The sequence below is a fragment of the Haemaphysalis longicornis genome, unplaced genomic scaffold, assembly GCF_048455015.1.
Source record: "Haemaphysalis longicornis isolate Haplotype H1 unplaced genomic scaffold, Haemaphysalis longicornis Haplotype H1 scaffold_12, whole genome shotgun sequence".
Taxonomy (NCBI): domain Eukaryota; kingdom Metazoa; phylum Arthropoda; class Arachnida; order Ixodida; family Ixodidae; genus Haemaphysalis; species Haemaphysalis longicornis.
Genome location: NW_027526225.1, coordinates 71,851,141 through 71,871,507, shown reverse-complemented (window position 1 = coordinate 71,871,507; position 20,367 = coordinate 71,851,141). Strand labels below are relative to the sequence as shown.

At 48.8% G+C, this 20,367-nt stretch overlaps 1 protein-coding gene across 1 annotated transcript; it reads left to right on the top strand.

Moving 5' to 3' along the window:
• Positions 1-3,312: 3,312 nt before the first annotated feature.
• Positions 3,313-19,901, top strand: LOC144162802 (E3 ubiquitin-protein ligase KCMF1-like). Its single transcript, XM_077693462.1, has 2 exons — positions 3,313-3,470; positions 18,299-19,901. Exons 1-2 carry the CDS (start codon positions 3,451-3,453, stop codon positions 19,452-19,454), a joined length of 1,176 nt encoding a protein of 391 aa, XP_077549588.1. The 5' UTR covers positions 3,313-3,450; the 3' UTR covers positions 19,455-19,901.
• The last annotated feature ends 466 nt before the right edge of the window (positions 19,902-20,367 follow it).

Below are 20,367 nucleotides of genomic sequence, written 5' to 3'. Positions count from 1 at the left end.
GACTCCATTCGAAGAGGGTGGGGTAGGGGTTACTGCAGGAAGCTTAATAAAGTTGTTTTCTCTCTCTCTCTCTCCCACAATCTAAAGAAAATTGGCGGGCGAGCCAATATCAAAGTTGTGTTTTCTGCGCCGGACAAATTGACTAAACTGTGTAAAGCCAGCAATCCTTTTAGAAAACCTCCCCTCCAATGTGCCAAAAAGCACGATACTAAATATGTCAAATGCGTGGGAAATGTTGTCTATGAAATACCCCTTTTATGTGGAAAACGGTACATAGGGCAGACGGGACGCTGCTTGAACGATAGGCTTCGTGAACACTGCGCTAATGTGAGGAATGGGAGTAGCGGATGGCTGGAGCACCACTGCAGCACGTGCGAGTGGGAAGGGGGGTGTGAAGCGGATTTTCAAAAATGTGTTGTAATCAGGAAAAAAGAGAAAAAATAACTCGCGATATCATAGAAGCAGATATGATAGATCGCTTAAAAGCAAACTGCGTAAGCACGCCTTCTGTATCATTGTGCGAAAAATAAATTTGTTTTTTACGGGATGTGTAAACGTGCGCATGCGCGATACTTCCTTGTGGTGAGAGCAAGTGTATAAAAGGGGTTCTTTCCGAAATACATTCTGTTGAAAGCTCGCGCTTGTGCTTCTGTATTCTCTCTTCGTCCTCGTCTTGTTAGCGCGTTTTGTCTCATTAGGCACGTGTAGCGGCCGTGTCCGCAAATTGAGCATGAGCTAGTACTTACAAAAATTAAAGGAGGCTCACACCACCGCATGCAATCTCCCTTCGGGTACGTAATATGCTAAAGCATGCGGCCTCCAGTGTTCACCTCAAAAATCAGAGCTCCTTGTCGTCCGCCTGCGCGCCAAACAACACATCAAGGAAGACACTCAAATACTCCCTGATGACCAGGCCATCACTCTAAGCCCCATCATCAAGATCCTGGGCCTGCATCTTCAGTCCAACGCCAAGAGTGACGATCCTTGCAGTGTCTCAAACACAGCATCAATCAAATCATACCCATGATCACGTAGTGTCCACCAAAAAGTGAGGCCTCAAGGAGGTCAAGACCCTTCGAATAATTCAAGCTTTTGTCCTCTAGAGAATCACTTACGTCACCCCCTCTCTTCTTCTCGGCAAAGAGAACATAAACATGACTGATACAATGATTACATATGTGATTAAGCGGGCCGTTGGTCTTCTTATGAGTGCGTCCACGGAGAGGCTGCTTAGGATGGGGCTCCACTACGCGGTATAGGATCTTACGGATGGCCATCTTTCTAACCAGAAGTTCCGATTGAACAGAACTGCACTAGGTCGCCGCATCCTTCCCCAGATTGGCTGGGCAGCGCAAAATGTCAGTCCACGTGATGTACTCCCGGGCTCTTGGCGACGAGAACTAAGATGATCCCTTCTTTACCTAGAAATATGAACCCCTTACGCCACGATTGTCGCCGACAAGCACGGGATCAAGTGCTCAGCACCACCCTCGGAAGGGATCATGCAGTTATCTACACAGACGCCTCCTAACCTCGAGGGTAGCAGTGCACCATCATCGTGGCTACCACCAGAACCAACCTCCTTGCGTGTGCCTCACTCAAGATCCAAGGCATGACGGCAGCAGGAGAGGCAGCCATCGCCTTGGCTCTCGCTCAACCATGGGTTCCGAAGGTAGTAACCGATTCCGAACTAGCCTAGCAGAATTACCATCGGGGTTAGTGTCCCGAGCTGCACTGCGTCTGCAAAAAAACTGCCCAACCGGTTCCATTCAGCTCATCTAGACGCCTGCTCACACGTCCACGGAGGGCAACGAATACGCCCACCAACAGGCCTGCGCTTTTACCCCCCCCCCTTCATGGTATAGAGCTGCACGAGGACAGTCACTCGCTTGCCACGTTCAGGGACATAACCCAGCATTATCGCCTTCCCCTACCTTGCCGACCCCTGAACTTTCAACGGAACAACTACCCTACGGCTCATACCATCCGACGCGTCTTTCTTCAATGATCGCTACGACGCTAAATGTAAATTTTGCTCACAAGTAGAAACACTACGCCACATAATCGAGGTGTGCGACTTTAGCCCTGAGCACCCTCCTCTCTTCCCGTCAACTACCCAACAAGAGCAATGGAAGATGCTGCTGTCCAGCCCCTCTCTGCCTACCTATCTTTAGCTAGTGGTCAGAGCTCAGGCGGCACGGAGTGCATATGGGCTCCAGTGAAAAAGGAACCACTCCCCTGGAACGCCCTTTGGGCCATTTAGAAACCTGGATAAAAGTATTTCCTCGTCCTTTTCTTCCTCCATCTCTTGCCGATTTCGTCGCCTCTGTCGGCGGCGGCAGAGACGGAGAAGTGAGATGGTCTAACTCCGGGTTTTGGCTTCCTTTAATTTTCTAAAAAAAAGTTTCCACTCATGTGTTTCCCCAATACAACTCAATCAAACACCGTTCATGACTCATGCATTGATTTAACCTTAGCAAAGATTATCTCTTTGAATTAATAAAGGGTGTGGTTAAGTGCATCTCACTTGTCTCTGGTTTCATTATTTGTAGAGCCACATGAGTGAATTTAAGTGATGTCGCATGGGTAATTGTTGTTGGAGCCGCTTACGGCTTTGCTTTCCAAGCACATCATTCACAGGGTGGATTGGCGTGCTTTTTTTTTTTCGTGCGTGGCTGGAGCCTTTATGCGGCATTTCGAACGCGCTACCAATGCCTCTTCTGACTGCACCAATGCGGTGACCTGCCTCTCAACTTCACATCTTTACTCTGGTAAATCCACACAGTCACGTGAAGCCAGCTAAAAGTGCGGTCAAGTCGACCAATGGGTGTATCTTTCAGGCTATGCCCACCGCATCAAAGAGAGCTACGAATAGGATTAGCAGAAAGGGGGACACATGTGAAAGACAACAACAATGTTTTCTTAAATGTCTGCCAGTGCGCCGGTCTTATCAGAATGCCGCCCAGTCCACTAGCAGATACCTAAGATTTCTGCCGATAACGGCGTTGCTGCTTTTGCCGTGTGTACGGCGCTTTACTAATCTGACATATTACTGTAAACAGGCCGCAAACAGATTAGCCTGGAATAAGTGACGTTTTGCACATAAAATTGCGGCTTGATTATAAGACTGCGTGTCAGTCCGTGGCCGGCTAATCAAATAAACGCAAGAGAATAAATCAAAATGATGCAGCCCAACGCTTGGATAAGAATGACTCAGTAAGACACAAAACTTAAGTAACGCATGCGAGTGAAGGACGACGAAATGGCTTACATTATCAGCATTGATGCTCCGATGTGGGCGTTTTGCTACGAATGAACAGGCAATGAACTGCGCATGGGCTGTCAACACATTGATACCCACGCACGGCCTCGAGCGCGGGCGGTTTTTAGTTGCCGCTGTCTTCACTGGGACCCAGGGTGTTCGAAGGCTTTGTAGAGAACCCGGAAACCATGCAGGGAACGGCTGCCCGGTGAGCAAGTTATTTTACGTTACTAGCCTTGTATATGCACATATCAGGCCATTGCGCTTAAGACCGAGGGCCGAGTGTTCCTTGTGGCTAGGTCGGATAGGATACTCAGCACCCTGGAATGGACGTCAATGAATAATGCACACAACACATCCCGTAGTACTGCCGGCAGTGGCTTAACGCACGACCGCACATTATCTTCAGCATCGATTACGAGAAGCTGTTTCGCTTCATGGCGTGGAGGTACTGCCTCCAACTTGTGTCTCGGGGTTCAAATTTACAATATTCCAGAATAGTTTTATTTTACCCAGTTTTATCCTGGCTAGCATTTCTACTGCCATCACTTGAGTTACATTTCTACGCATTGTTTTTCTTAGTTTGTGGTTTGTTTTAGGCCGCTTTAAGCTCAATGCAGGCAAGGCACTACTCCCCACTTCGAGAACTCATTTGTTTCGTAGCATTCGTTGGCTTTTTATACTTACGCATGCTACTTTTGGGAGGCTGGTGGCAAATGACACTTTTTAGGTCACTGCCACGGCAGCAGGCAAGAAAATATTGTTGATATTCTGTAACTACCAAAGTCGTCCGTATGGCTATTCGGGTTAGATTACACGACGCCGCGGGCACAGTCTCACCCGAAGACAAAAGTAAACGTGGCAAAAAGGCTTGTAAAACTTGCAAGCCTCCCTTTGCGTTACCTTGGACATGTCAGTAGGACTGCGGACGAGCAGTTTAATTTTCCTAGTGAATGTGAACTGTCATGGCTGTGAAGCTATGGTGAATGTAACGCTAACTCGATCCACTGATGAAAAAAAAATTATTTTTAGTTTTGCCGGAAACCGTAGTCAATCGCACGCTGACTGGTTCCCTCGCGATGTAACGCTTTCTTTTTGGTTTTGAGTAAAACCTGTAATTCATCACACGCTGAGCCGGTCCATTAATGCCAGAGCACCATATCTTAACGTTACCCAAAAGCCGTGATCAGTCACCTCCGCTGAGTGTACAGGGGGAATTAAAAGAAATACGAACAACGGACCACACAGCCTCCGACGCATTGCGCACCGTCTGGCTGCACTGTCAGTAAACTGCGCGCATTCGTAGTTCTTTCAGGGCGTTTGAGAGTGTGGCGTACTGTTAGGGGAAATGCTCGATAAAGAAGCGACACCGGTCATTTATTTTGAGGCGCCTTTTTATGCTCTGTCGCCACTGAGCACCCTGTTATCTAGTACTTTAGGGAGCCAAGCGCGCAGCAGGCTGATTGCAGCTAGCATGATGCCCTTCAAAGATCATCCTGCTTAGTGGCGACACAGCGGGAAAATGCACCTCGAAGTAAACAACTGGCGTCGCTTCTTGATCAAGCATTTCTTATAAATGTAGGCCACACTCTCAAATGCTCTCAAAGAAGTGCGCATGCGCGCAGTTTGTTGATTTGACAGCCAGACGGTGCGGCATGCGTTGGAGGCTGTGTGCTCCGTTGTTCGCATTTCTTTTAATCCCCTCTGTACGTTTAATAGACGCTATGGTAAAACAATTTATCATTTGCACCCTCCAATAAAGAAGTGCGTGTGTCTTCGCATTTTTGGAAACAGAGTAAAGAGTAGCGTTACTGCTAGTTAATGCGCAATATTGTTAATGTTTTCGACATGAGCCATGAGCTTCGCGCAATTATTGACAGAAAAAAAGACAAGCTTGGAGTGGAGGCTTTACTTCACTCGAACACAAAACGTGTGGCGCTCAATGGGGTTCCCTATGTTCAGCATTTTTTTGGTCCTTTAAGTCGCGTTTGTAAACACCTAGTTCAAACAATGTTACAGAAAAAACAGTGCAGTAATGTGGGCTTAGTCGGTTTCTTGAGAATTGAAACATATTTATTGACAGCGCAGTAAGTACTCGGCTCAAAGCAGAGGACTCACAGCATCAGCGCTGGTCCTGTGTCGTGGCCTTTAGTCTAGTCTTTAATGCACAATTTTTAATGTTTCACACACACAAAAAAACACGCATCGTAATGAAGAGCTACGATCCACTCGAACAAAAAACGTTTGCCTTTCGGCCGCATTTATATATGTAGCACTTATGAGGTTTGTGCAGCCGTATTTGTAAACTTCTCGTGAGTGATTCGACTCTAACGTCTTTTCAAGTGCTGTGCACTTAAGGGCTGAGCTTGTCGTAGCTCGTCCGCGGTCACGCTGTCTAGCCACCGAAGCCACATGGCGTTACGCACCCAAACAGAGACTTGGAAAATATACCCGCTTGTCCCTCGATCCAGCCTTCCGGACAAACGTTTAGAGGCTACTGGAACAAGAGTCATGATGGGAAACAGTGCAAAACAAGACTTGGACAAGAAAGACTACGGAGGTTTATAAGAACTGTTCAAGAGGTTTAGATATATATCAGAGGTTTATATATTAACAAGAGGTTTATATAAGAACTGTTCAAAACTAGTGGAACCGCTGGCACTGGTCATACATGCCCCCGTTATAGTTAGCGGGAAGGAAACTGCAGGTACAGGCGCTCCGATGACACGATGCGCGCGCTGAAAGCATAGCCTCACTCGGTAGGCACAGCGCATGCGTGATGCTTCGCGCAGCCCACGGTAGGCAGCTCGGATAGTACGGCGGCCACGCGCACCCGTGTTCACCCTGAGCGAGCTCACCGCTGTACATTTGAGGAAAAATATATGTACTTAACCGGCAGTCCCGGCGTTCATTTCGTTAGAATTGCTCGTTGGGTCGGTTTTTGCGATACTAAGCGAAAAAAGTGGCCGTGGAAGAAAAAATGGTCGCGTATCTGCTCCTTTCGTTGCAAATGTCGTCAAAAGACGATAGTCTTTGTAAGAAAATGCCCCCCTTTGCTTTCCCGCTCACCTGTCATGCTGTTCCTGTACCGTACGTACGCTCATCCGAAGGTAAACACAGTAAAGGTTTGCGCAAGGCTATTTGAATTTACCGCATTCCACTGCTACAGGCCGGGTTCCCCAATGCCAGCGCTGCAGTACGGTGGAGGCGCGCGTGAATGGAGGCGGCCGACTACAAGCTTTATAGAACCGCGTGGCCGTGCTCCACGTGCGTTCCAATCAAAACGTGGAACCTAGCTAGTAGAACCTTTCGTTGCTGTTGCCGCGTGATTTTTCATTTGCCGCCAGGAGGCGGCGGTTTTCTGCAGTAGATGTAGAATATCATTTGTTGTCGAAAAACCAAGCATCCATGAATTTTTTAATAAAAAACACTGTAAATATCTCTTGTGTACTAATTCTCTGTCTTATATTTGCGTAATGTCTTGTTCAACAAAGTTGACAAGTATAAACATATAAACCGGGCTCAGACGTTTACATTTGGCTGTGAGTATATACGACTATTGCGCAGTAAGCATTTTACTTTCGCCGGGTGGCTGAATCGAGTTACAGACAGACAGACAGACAGACAGACAGACAGACAGACCAAAATTTCTGGGTTTAAGTATCCCAGGAAAGACTATCGTCTTTAAAAAAAGACGCATTCACAATGGCGCAGTAAGGCTAGAGCCCGTACAGGGGGCATCAAAAGAAAGGGGAACAACGGAGCGCACAGCCTCCGACTCTAGCTGCACCATCTGGCTGCAAAGTCAGTAAACTGCGCGCATGCGCACTTCTTCGAGAACGTTTCAGAGTGTGGCCTATGTTTAATAGAAATGCTTGTTCAAGAAGTGACGCCGGTCGCTTACATTGAGGCGCCTTTTCACGCTGCGTCGCCACTGAGCAGGCCGATCGTTTAAGGACATCACTCTAGCTGCAATCAGCCTGCTGCGCGCTTGGCTGCCGAATGTAGTAGATAACAGTATGCTCAGTGGCGACAGAGCATAAAAATACGCCTCAAAACAAAATGACCCACGCCGCTTCTTTAACGAGTATTTCCCCTAACAGATGGAGGCGAAAAGCAAAAACGCCCGTGTGTACGAGTTTTCGGCGCACGTTAAAGATCCCCAGGTGGTCAAAATTAATCCGGAGCCCTCTACTACGGCGCGCCTCATCGCCTGCGTTGCGTCGGCGCGTTAAACCCTACAATCAATCATTTCCCCTAACAGTAAGTGGGCCGCGCTATACAGCGCTCTTAAAGAACTACGCATGCGCGCAGTTTACTGACAGTACAGCTAGACGGTGCGGCATGCGTCGGAGGATGTGTGCTCCGTTCGTATTTCTTTTAATACCCCATGTACGAGATGAAAGCAAGCCCAAAGAGAACCGAACTCCCGCTCCTCATGTTACAGGCAGAAAACCTGCCAGCACTGCGACCGCGGCAAAATTGAATTGCATTGAACAAACCTCTATTCAATTCATCAAGAGGAGTGAGACAGAGACGGCAAAATCGTGAGGGGTTGTGGCAAAGAGCGGAAAACAGCGCCACAGCCCCATGGAAAATCACGGGTGTCTACTTCCGGCAGCTTTCACGTTGTGTGGAACTACTTCAATATTTTTAGATATTAGCACGCCCGTCGTAACCGCTGCAGCTTGGTTTCTAGAGCACGTCACTTACAAATTACGCTTATTGGGCTTTGCCACCGCAAACTATTGCAAGAAGGGCGTGATCTAAATACCCGACCACGGACCAACCGGACATTCAATTTCCTGGCTCACACTTCCGGGTTTGCCTTTATTCCACGGGAATTTTCCAGTTATAACGCGCACACCGGCTAGCCACGGCCAATATTCTATTTCTTATCCAGTGAACCAAAGGCTGTATTTTTGTTCTCGGAATAGATTGTGTTGGTATATCTCATCGTCTGCTCAATATTTATTTCAGTTTACTTTGGTGCGTAAAGTATGCACTATCGTGATAAATTGAAATACAAACAACAGAGCACATGTCTTTCAGTAAATGCAGCGCATCCTGGTGACGCGGTGCGTTTTCGCGTGCGAACAAGTTACGAGAGTTCGTGACCAACCTTGATATGGAAAAACTATCGTATTTCCATCTTTTGTTCGCCGCTCCGCACGAAAGCAAAAATTAAATTAAAAAAAGGAATATAGCTGCGTGCGCCGTTTTCACTCATCGCAGCAATGAAGTTAGATAACGCTTACATGATCGGGCGCCGAACGCGGTGGGAAGACAAACCAAAACGCTCACACGCCGAACGACGCCGTTTCCCTATCAGCGTTCGAGACTCGTAACTTGTTAGCACTGCGCATACCCTTCTCGTAGCCAGGATGCGCGGCAGGTACTGAAAGCCACGCGCTCCATTTTTTTTCGTATTTCAATTGATCACGATAGCACGTGCTCCGAAATTGATCAGAAAAAAGTTAGAGTAAAATTTTGTCTTACTTCGTTCATTGTTTCCACTCCTAAGGTGAAGAGCCTTGCCGTGACCACTACTTGTGTGGCTAGAAGCGTGTGTGATAGACGTCGAAGTGGCATGCTATGACAGCAACAGATGAAACTCATTGATAAGCCAAGTGGGCGTTTATATTAAATGTTGTGTCATATCAATAGTACCAGCTCTCGAACGCCTATTTGCACTTCTTATTTTCTCTGTTACAAATATAAGACTGCCGTTCGCCTTTTTTTGCGCTGGATTGCATAAGGCGGTATCGTTTCTGGAACGGTTGTTGGCAAGCCCGTTCTAATTAAGGTTCAGGTGTTCGCAATAATTTTCCCTGATTAAAGAGACACATTTAGTGCCCCATCCTGCAGTAAAACCGTCGTCGTTATGCAGCAAAAAAAATGGCCGCTGCTCTAAAGAGAGAGAAAAAAAAAATTACACAATCTTCCCATAGGGGAACCCTGAGTAGTATGCGAAGCAGCCATGGGGTCGATTCAAGTGCCCATTAGTTTTCAGTTCGTCTTTTCCGTTAAGTTGAGGTACGTAGCTACCTTTATATTTACCGTTTGGTTTCCATGGTAACTAGCACTTTTTTCACTTACTGGAACTACGAAATGGGAAATTGCGTTGACCCCATGGCTATTTCACATACTACTCAGGGTTCCCCTACGGGAAGATGGTGTAATTTTATTGGAGGGGGGGGGGGTGTTAGAAAGGAGAGGCATTAAAGACAGAGAGAGAGAGAGAGAGAGAGAGAGAGAGAGAGAGAGAGAGAGAGGCATTGTAAGTGGTATGAGTTTCTCTTTATTTAGGCATTATCATCATCATGTTCAACGTAGGTGACGTCGAGCTGTGGTTGGCATTTCGCTTTGATTATGACCGCCTTATGGTCTGTGAAGTCTAAAGTCAAGGGCTGTTGTAGTGGATGAACCATAAAGTTGCTGAAGATGAGGTCTATGCACGTTCCCCGGGTGGCTGTGGGCTGTTGTAATCACGGCCCGCCGAGACTCGCCGACGCACGCCGCTGCCGACGACGATGAAACGTCGAAGGCGCATGAAGCGTGCTCGTCTCGTGCCGCCCCAGGAAGACACCGGCAACGCTGTTGCTCCAGGAGCCATTAAAGGGCAAGACACCACCGGGCCTTCAGCAAGCCGAGCATGCGCAGTGGGGGTGTGGACGGCGCAACAACAAGGGAGGAAAATAGCCCCGACCATGAGATGCTTCGCATCTAAGAGAGAGAGAGAGATAGAGAGAATAAACTTTCGTTATTGAGAAAAAAAATTAAAATGGAATCTTCGGGGTGGCTTCCCTAGTCCAGGACGCCTTGAGCTCGGGCCGCGTCCACAGCTTTCTCGACCAGCTGACGCTGATCCTCGAGGGTGGAGCTGGCCAAGGCTCTCTCCCAAAGCTCATGGGTGAGATAGGGATGGGGGCGGGGAAGCGGAGCTTGGTCGCAGCCTCCTACAATATGATAGTGTCCCGGGGGCCTCGCAGAAGCGGCACTGCGGGGGGAAACAGGTAGGGGCCAAAATGTGACTTCTGGTGGGGTGGGGGAAAGTATTCGTTTGAAGGGCACGTAGGAGTCGCTCCAGATCTCTGGGGAGTTGTTTGTGTGCTGGGGGGTAATGCTTTCGCTCTAGTCGGTAGTGTAGCGTGATTTCTCGGTACGTGACCATCAGGTGCATGCGCTCGGGCTCACTTCCGGCAACAGCGGCTCGGCGGGATGGCTCTCGAGCCAGGAGATGGGCGGTCTCCTTGCCAGGAACGTCGAGATGAGCGGGGGCCCAGATGATCTTGATGGAACGGATTGGGGGGCGTTGTGCAAGAATCTTGAGGGTTGTGCGGTGGATTCTTCCGTTAGCGAAATTTCGGCACGCCTGCTGCGAGTCCGTGATGATGACAGTAGCTGTGGTTTGACTCACGGCGAGGGCGACGGCCGCTTCCTCTGCTTGCAATGGGTTGTGGTGTGGTATAGTGAGACTGGTATGGTGGTGTTTATTCATGACTACAACAACGGTCGTGGCCTGAATCTCTGGGTATGTGGCAGCATCCGTGTAGGCCGTGTCGGATTCGTTTCCGTATCGCCTCGAAATGGGTCTCGCTCTGGCCTCTCGTCTCGCCACGTGGTGCACAGGGTTCATGTTGCGCGGTAGAGGGGGAACAATGACGCATTGGCGGATTGTGTGTGGGATGCTTCTTAGGTCAGGAGGTGAGTGTTGAAGTGGGACTGAAAGTCCCAGGCGGGAGAGAATGGCTCTGTCCGCTTCTCTGGCTCCCAGTCGCACTCTTTGGCTTGAGAGGTGGGCCTCGATTAATTCTTTGCGGTGTTATGGATTCCAAGCTGGAGAAGTCGGTCTCTGGAGGTGCTTGCTGGGAGTCCGATGGCTTGCTTGTAGGCTTTCCGGATTATCGTATCTACTTTCTTGAGTTCTGCCGCGGACAGAAGAGCATACGTTATAGCGTAGGTGATCCGGGATATTATGAACGCTTGGACTAGTCGAAGCGTGTCTGCCTCCCCCATACCTCGCGTTTTGGAGGCAATGCGTCTGATCATGTGGGTTACTTGTTCTGTGGTGTGTTTTAACTTGTTGATTAGAATGGAGGATGTGCGGTCTGCTTGAAATGTCATGCCAAGGATCTTGATGTGTTGAGAGGGGCTGATGGTATGGCGGTCCATGCGGATTTTGATCGTCGGAGATCCAGGTGTTTGGTTTTTTTGGCGGGAGAACAGTAGCAGTTCAGACTTCTGGGGGGCACAACTAAGACCGCACGATTGGGCGTAGTGGTTCACTACATCCGCCGCCATTTGCAAACGGTTCTCAACCTCTCCTATCGATCCTTCCTTCTCTCCTTCTCTTCTAAACGACATACCGGGTATCCGGCACGGCATCTAAAAGAAAACACGTGTGTTGTTCGACGGGATTTAAACCCGGACTGGAAGGTAGGTAGAAAACAAAGACCTCCACAGCAGCAGCTGAAAGCGCGACCATTGCTCTATACCAGCACGTTGCGAACGGTAAAACAAATGTTGTCGTTGTGGTTCCTATCTTTGCAGCACATGCCCACTTCAGAAGTTGACCAGGGATCGGGCAGTATGAGGGGATAATGCGCGCATTTCTCAAAATTAAAGGGAATAAACAACTCACAATGACGGAACAAAATAACCGTATGAAAGACACAGCCCCGACTCACAAGTAAAGTTCTCAACACAACGCAGCGCCTCGTCATGGCACGCACCTAGACAAAGGGAAAAGAAAAAAAAGAGCAGCCACCTATGATTTCTGCCGGTGAAGGTTAACAGATTTCTAAACACGGGAGCGCCACACACGGGAGCACTCTTCCACATTAAAGATAGCATCCAACTAGAACAGAATAGGGGTAAGTGACAAAACACATTGCACACGAAAGCAACACGGGCAACCAAAAGTTTGTTGGGAGTTAAGCTAGTAACTCTAAGAAATGCATTTCGTTTTTCTGTTTTTTGGAAGGGATAATGAGGCTAGGCTCTCTTTCGCCAAGTCGCCAATCGTCACCAAGTATATGAATTTTTGCTTCCTCCAAATGGTTCGTGAAATCTTGGAGGCAAAACAATTCGTAGACCTGGCACCTTCTAATTGTGATCTACGCTATGATCGCAACTGCCAATGTTTGAAGCCGTTTTTTGTGGTTCTACTAGCCGTTTCGAAGGTTTCGTGTTCCATCTGTGGATGGAAGTATCACCGTCGTTCCTGGGCACTGAAAATACATTGATTGATTGATTGATTGATTGATTGATTGATTGATTGATTGATTGATTTATTGATTTATTGATTTATTGATTTATTGATTTATTGATTTATTGATTGATTGATTGATTGATTGATTGATTGATTGATTGATTGATTGATTGATTGATTGATTGATTGATTGATTGATTGATTGATTGATTGATTGATTGATTATTAGACACAAAGGGACGTAATATCGACGCTCGCAGTCGCCAACCAAATGCTCGCAAATTCTATCAGCTGGGAATGGCTTACGAGATTCCCAGACACAAAAATATTTAACTCATTAGTAATAGTGGAAACAGACTGAAGTTTTATAACGGCAGTCTCACTCCAGCAATCGTAAGCTTTTTGCAGTAGGCCGCCGGGAAAATCGTAGGCGCATAAAACAGCGATCTGGGATCCCTCGATGGTTTACCGCCAACGACGAGGGCACTGCATATTCTTCATTACTTCCACGACTGCCATTCAGTTTCATCGGCGCTGCTTTTTTTTAATTAAAATCGTATCCCGCACGCTGACCAGTCTAACGAAACTGTCAACAACCGCTTAATTCACGCGGCACACACAGCCTATCCATTGCGTTCGCAGGCCCTGAAGGCATGGCCGTGTTGGAAACCGAAAGAACTTCGTTCCCGGCGTGCAATTAGAGTAAGAATGTGCCCAGTTCATGAACCACGAGTTCGTATGCGACATCACGAAGTCACCGTATCTCCGTGACAACTACAGGCCCGTCTGCTCGGCTGCCCCCCACGTGGTGTGGGAAGTACCCACGAGGGCGGCACCAGTGTTCTGTTTCAGGCTCCCTGCAGACACGTTGCACCACACAGAGGCCGCTGTGGGCGCAGCACTTTCCCTACTGAAGTTGTCTACAGCACACCCTAGGGCATGGATAAAGGAGCGGCGATTTCTCGAGCAGTTATCACCCACTGCCTGCAGCATGCCGTGCCAACAATCTGTGGCGTTGACACTGAGACACGGTGTAAAGAAAGACGGCCCTGATAAATGCATCGGTTCCTCCCGACCATTTGTATTATATGCAGTCTGAATGGTCAGCTACAATAGCCGCGACTGTCGTATTGTCGCCTGCACCACTTAAGCTGTTCGTTCTTCTCGGCCTTGTTACCGCCAACGTTACCAACGTTACCAAAGATGCCTTCTTTGTGTGGGCGCCCGTGCGTGACTCGTGATAATACCGGCTGTTTGTGTCTCGGACAGGGCACCGATACTTATGTAACATGAAGGCTACAAACCGAGCCCTTAATGTGCCTGCCATCTTTCACAGCAGAAATGACCCCCCGAACCACCAGGATACAGAAAACAGCGCTGCTGAACACTGTAGACATTACAACGATACCCTACACAGACCTCAAGCCACACATAAGACAACACCTGCGCAGAACATGGCAAACACACTGGGATGAACAGACAAACAACAAACTACATGTAATAAAGCCACACTTGGGACGGTACACAGCTGACTCACACAACAGACACAGGGAAGTCGCCTTGGGTAGGCTGCGGATAGGGCACACCCATGCAACGCACTCGTATCTGCTGACGGGATATTCTAGACCCCAGTGCAGCAGTGCGGAGAGGCCCTATCCGTAGTACACATACTAATCACATGCAAGGCACTTCACACAACACGACATAAACACTTCAGAGAACTCTACAGACAACATGTCCCACTACATCCATCGCTGTTTCTAGGTGACGATGCCATTGTTTCCGTGAAACGTGTGTTTGAGTATTTGTCGGACGTTAAGTTTTTTTACCTCATTTCCTATCACGCATAATCAAATCTGGCCATATATACACCAGCCATCACCATTATCTTTAATTGATTTTACTATGTTCGGTTGACACGTTTTTTTTTTTACCTACCTTTTACTGGTAACCACTTCACTTCATTAAATAACCTTTTCTCTGGCGCTCTTTGCCGTTGGCTTTACGCCATTAAACACTTACCATCATCAAAACAGCGCTGCTGCTTCGAGGCAAGGATCAGCGCAACGTGCCTATACTCTGTGCCCTTATCTGGTGACACTTGCCGAGCCCAAGCGACAAGCCCGCCGAGACGACGAGAAACATTTCATACTATCCTCCATCGCCCTTTGTTGGTGTTTACAACCGCTTTGCTGGACATCCACTTTTGCAGGGTGGGGTGGCGACCAATATTTTTTTCATTATTTGCCCTCCTCGCATCAGCACCGACCACTTTTACTCAGAGAACCTGCAATACATAATTTAGTGCTCAAGGGCACTAAATTATGGGCACAGGGAAGCTCGTCGTAAAACGTCGGTTTTACGAAAAAACGTCGGTAAAACGTGATAAAACGTCCTCTCCACAGGCTTTGCGGCTCTTGGTCGGTACCATGGGCGTCAGCACGGGGTGCAAAAGAGGCACTTCCCCCCCCCCCCTCCCAAGCCAAACCAGCACAATTGCCCTTTTCCTCCGCCATTTACCTCTCCCCCCCCCACTACAATGGGTTTGCCCCTCCAGACAATCCTGCCAACGCCCGTGGTCGGTACATCGACAGAGCGCGGTGTGGCTACACACAGAAGACAAATAGACCGGAATGGGAGTAAATGGCTTGTCGCGGTGCGGCTGCACACACAAGACAAATACACCGGAATGGGAGTAAATGGCTTGTCGCATAACTCGGTACCAATTCGGAGTTTTCAAAACACCTTCCAATGGGAGTTTCGCCTTACTCCCATTATTTCCGCAGATTTTTCAGTAGCATATGGGAGTTTCATTTTACTGCCACTACACTTAGAGTTTTCAGGGGTACCATTGGGAGTGTATTATTTCCTCCAACTGGGAGTTTTCAGGGGGCGCGTATGGAGCAGTGTTGGCCTGCATTCGAGGTAATTTTTTTTGTTTTTGTGCGTTTGATATAAGCGCTGTAGAGGAATTTATTACTGTATTTTGGAGCTCTTAATGAGCGCACAGACCACATTTTAATTTCTCGTTTAGGATTACGTATCTTTTTGTCTTTTTCCGCTTCAAACGTTGAATTCCGAAACGTTGAAAGTTTGTTTTCTGCACACAGTCAATTTATTGCATAAAAATTACATAAACACGATATTCGTGTGAACACGTTAATAACACAATAAAAAAGACAATCAACAAAATACCTACATCGAGAAAACAAGGTATCTTGGTGAGAACTTTATCTACTACAACACTCCTCGACGAAAAAAAAAATGTAAGCCCTTTGCAAACAGTGACGTCAGCACGTCGTCGATGCGCTGCTTGCTTCCACTTGCCTCCCAAACGCTGACGTTGCCGCGTTTCTTGGCACGTTCCCCAGAAAGCCACAGTGGCACATGCATTACAGGGATAACAAAACGCTTAAATCTACAGCGACAACAAATAGACGCATATTGGGCATCTGACCTGAAAAAAAATATAAAGAAACGGCATTGTAATGATGCCGCATTTTTCACTGTAGTGTCCAACTTTCTGTAATGGCTGAATGTTTATTCAAAACTACGCAAAATTGCGCTTCCGTCCGAGACACCTGCGCTCACTGAATGGTCAAAACGAAGTGCTGTTTCAAAGGGGAGCGCGACCCTTGTGGCGAGCAACTTCTGAAAATGCTTCTTTTCCCTCTTTTCCTCGCGTGTACTGTTCTGGGAGCGAGTTTCAGGTTTTACCACCCGCACTGCCACTCTCGGTCGGTGTGACGCCTGCGCCCCCCCCCCCCCCCTTTCTTCAAAAAAATAAAATAAAATAAGCAGTCGTCCGTCGACTCTACAGAATTCTCCCTCGAATGGCTTTTGCTGGTTATAGTTACACGCGCCTAGCGTGCGGAGAGCTCCCACGGGGCCCCCACCTTCCCCCTTTTTAGTGAAAGCAATTAATAACCGGCGGCACGCGGCAGTCACCCTCCTCGTGGCAGGCGCAGCGAGCAACGCGGCCGCCCTGCAGCGTTTGACCGGACTTCACCTTCGCCTGACAAACAGCCTAACAAAAACACGTAATAACCGCTCACACTGCGCACACTTGTCATTCTGCTCACGAGTATGAACGAGTGAGTGTTCTGCTCGAGAGCCACGCAAACAGGCATTGCTTTCGCACCGTCCGGCCTCCCAATGACGACCCGGGCATGGTGCCCTCTCTCAGCACAACGCCTCTCACCTCCACTGGCGCAGAATCACCCGTGCAGTGACACAAGAGGTACGATGAGTTTATTTGACACTACAAAGGGCACAACAAATCTCCCGAAATGTTGGTTACTATAAAAACGTGAAAATCTTACCTCCAACCACCTCGCAGAGGCACAACCGCGTTGTTTTTAACGAGCCACTCTCCGTTAGCGATCACTGCATTTAGGCCTCGCGTCGGCTCGCTGGGGTACTCCGTCGAGTAGAAGGTCGGTGACTCGGAGACGACGTTTCAGTGTGTCTCACGGTATTCTAGTCTGGTTCCACAATGTTCGCAACGAGCCTCGGTTGTCGGGAAGCACTTCACATCCATTCATGCGGCCGCAAGTTCATAGCGACAATATATTTTTGGGGACGCTAGAGCTCTCACGACACCAACTGGCAGCCATTTTGTAAGGAGGCGTAAAGGAGGAAGGGGTGAAGGAGTAGGAGGAGGCGTGAGTTTTTAAGGCTCCCATTAGGACAAACGTGTACGTTTTGTGAAGAGGTATATTCGTGGTAAATGCGCCTATTTACGACGGCTCGTGGCCCCCGGTGTAAAGTGGCAGTTTTTCCACCATCATACTGCCACACGTGGGAGCAGAACGCCTGCCGTGAGGAGTTTAAAAGACTTATTTCAGCCACAAAACTCCCATTGAGGCTAACTTGTGTTTTGTGTCTAGCTTTGAGGACAACTTTGTAATGTGTGTGTCCGCTTGGCAGAATCTTGGTCTTTTCTGTGTCTTTGGTCTTCTTGCGTGTGTCCAGAAGTTTTGCTGTGAAGTCGTAGACAAATTTCATGGCACTTTGCTTCAAAAATATTAATGAAGATTGTGCTACTTTACGGTGCAAGCGGGGCTGGACAACGAATCCAAACTAGTGCATGCCACTAAACACGATTGGCGTTAGCAAAGGTGAAGCGAGCGCAACAAACTAAAAACGATAGCAGGTACTTTACGATTAACTACAAACTTAGGAACCCTACAGTTTTTTTCATGCAAACAAATTTTGGGCTGTCCATCCCACAATGACATATTGCTTCTGGAATGGCAGAAGATTGGCGGATTCACATTACTTGCTTTAAAACTGCGACTATTAGCTACCCATCGTGGCTGCCGAGACAAAACTTTTTATGGTTGTGTAGTCATTTGAGCGCTCAAACGTCGTATAATTTGCATTTATAAAAATCGAGTTCGAGCCATTTCCTGTTACCATACGCCTTCCTTTAAAGCCCGTGTATTGACCTCACGCGGGAGGGAATTCAATGCTCATAGTTCTCCGATGAGCAACCTATTACAGGTAAATAAAATTCCGCCTAATTGTAGTCGTTTTCGTTGCCTAGTGAGGTATTAAATTTTTTCGAAGGTTACATTGAGGGCTACTTACCATTCGCGAAAAAGCTGCTTTCTTTCCAAACGTTCGAGTTTGCGGACGCAGTACGCGGCTAAGCCATGCTTATGGAGAGGAATACAGCGGCACAAAGCTTCATTGTAAAAACTCTGAATTGGGTCGTTTCTCTTGCCTTGCTATGCTTCCATCTCTCTTTCATGTCGCGTCACGCCTTGCACCGGCAAATCTGATTCTCTGAACACCTTTCTTTCTACCGTTTCATCCAGGACACATTTTCACGACGGGGTGACCTGCAACGCGTGCTCACGGTCCAACTTCCGAGGCAAGCGCTACAAGTGCCTCAACTGCTACCACTACAACCTCTGCGAGACATGTTATGACGCGGGAGCTCACGATCAGTTCCACAAACTCGAGCACGCCATGCAGTGCATACTGACCGCGATGGACTATAACCTCTACTTCGGCGGGGAAACGGCAACCCAGCCACAGTCGTTCACCTGTCCCATGTGCGCCACAATGGGATACACGCTTAATCAGCTCGGGACTCACGTGTGGTCCCAGCACAGCGGAAACGACCTTCACGTGGTGTGTCCGGTGTGCGCAGCGACTTCCGGCGGAGACCCGATCAACCTGAGGGGAGACTTGGCCACACACCTTACTTTCGACCACGCGACTAGCCTAGGCCACATGCTTGACCAGCCGCCTCGGCGGAGCCTTCAGCGAGCCGCTTTGACAGGCGTGCTCGGCAACGTAGAAGCCCCTGCTCGAGCTCTGCTTCCGCAAAGGCCGCCTCCGACAGCGAGCGCCCCACATGCTTCATCACCCGACGTGCAATCAGTAGGCACACTCACAGGCATGCTGTCCCGGATGTCGACAGGACCACTCGCCACATCGACACTGGCAGCGTCTCGCGCCGCAGTGGCTGAAATTGAAAGGATTAGAACGAGACTTCAAATTGCCCGGCAGGCGTTTCAGCGGCGGTCCCGTCCTCCTGCCCAGGAACCTCGACCGGCCCTCGAGCTCCCGTTGGAGCCCTTGCCAGAACCGGTTCCTGTGGCTCCTGAGCCGACCGTGGTCGAACCGCCAGCTACCGATACCTGTCGCTTCTTTCTCGCCGCGCTCACCGAGCCCCGTCTCCGCCATTCCCAGCAGCGGGCACTGGAATCGGAACGTGCTGACCGCAGCTTGTTTGTCCAAGAGCTCTTGCTCAGTGCGCTGTCCGAGCAGGCTCCGGCAGCTGCTCAAGGGCAGCGATGTGAGCCCGGGCCTACCGCAGCTGCATCGCGCGGTGACGATGAGGTTCCGGCAACCGGTCCAGTGCCAACAGCTGCGGCGAGCTCGGAGAACACTGCATCAACAAGCCCAGAGTCCGTGGACCCAGAGCCCACCGGGGTCACAGACCAGGAGCTTACTCCACCCTAAAGTCGGGGGCCCGCTGCGGCCAGAAGCTTTGGGCTCAGTGCACCTACTAGTCCCGAACCAACTGCTGGCACCAGGTCTGGACACGCTGCGGCCACAAGCCCGAGACATATTTCTAGCTCTGGCCACACACATACTGCAAGCGCTGTTCCAACAGCGGCCTCAACTTTGGACGCCACTGCATGTAAACGAGTGACCCAGGTCATCGAGGCTGACTAAGATTGTGGTCCTGTGGACAGCTGGGGTGTAGTTGCAGTTTTAACTCTGTTTTATTTTAGAACAAGGCCAGGCCATTTTACACCCCTGTGGTAGCATGTTGGTTGCCGGGCCGCTTCCTTTCAGCTTCCTCCACTCTACTGTTTTTATCAAAGCTTTCCTCTGTGCTGTCCGAAGGAAATAAAGCGCTATCACCTTTTGCAAGCTTATGGCTTGCAGATGAACGGGTATCAATTCTCTCGTGCTGACACTGTTATCTTGTCATGGTAATACTAGGAACTCCGGGAGTCAACATTTCCGTAGTATGGCAATATCGAGGCGTGGTCAGGCTTTTGTTTGTCTGAGTAAGACATCACGAATGCTCACATGGGACGCAACTATTTGACGTGAACAGCCAAGCGCTGCCGACACTCAAGGTTAGAATCCTTGTGCATTCTCGTAAAAAAACGACACCAGTGCAACATCTCAGGGCAACTAAAAGTACTTGCTTTGGCACTGCTCAGATATCAGTGGTGAGTCACATTCAGATATAAATTACCTACGTATACAGGGAAATGAAAGCGGGATGCGCTCGGTTATTGTCTTAAATGAGCATAAATATTAAAAAAGATAGATTACGGTATCGATAGACTACGGTGCCGGGAATCGGAACACACCATTCTCTCGACTAAGTTGCACCGCATAATGTGCCCCTCCGTAT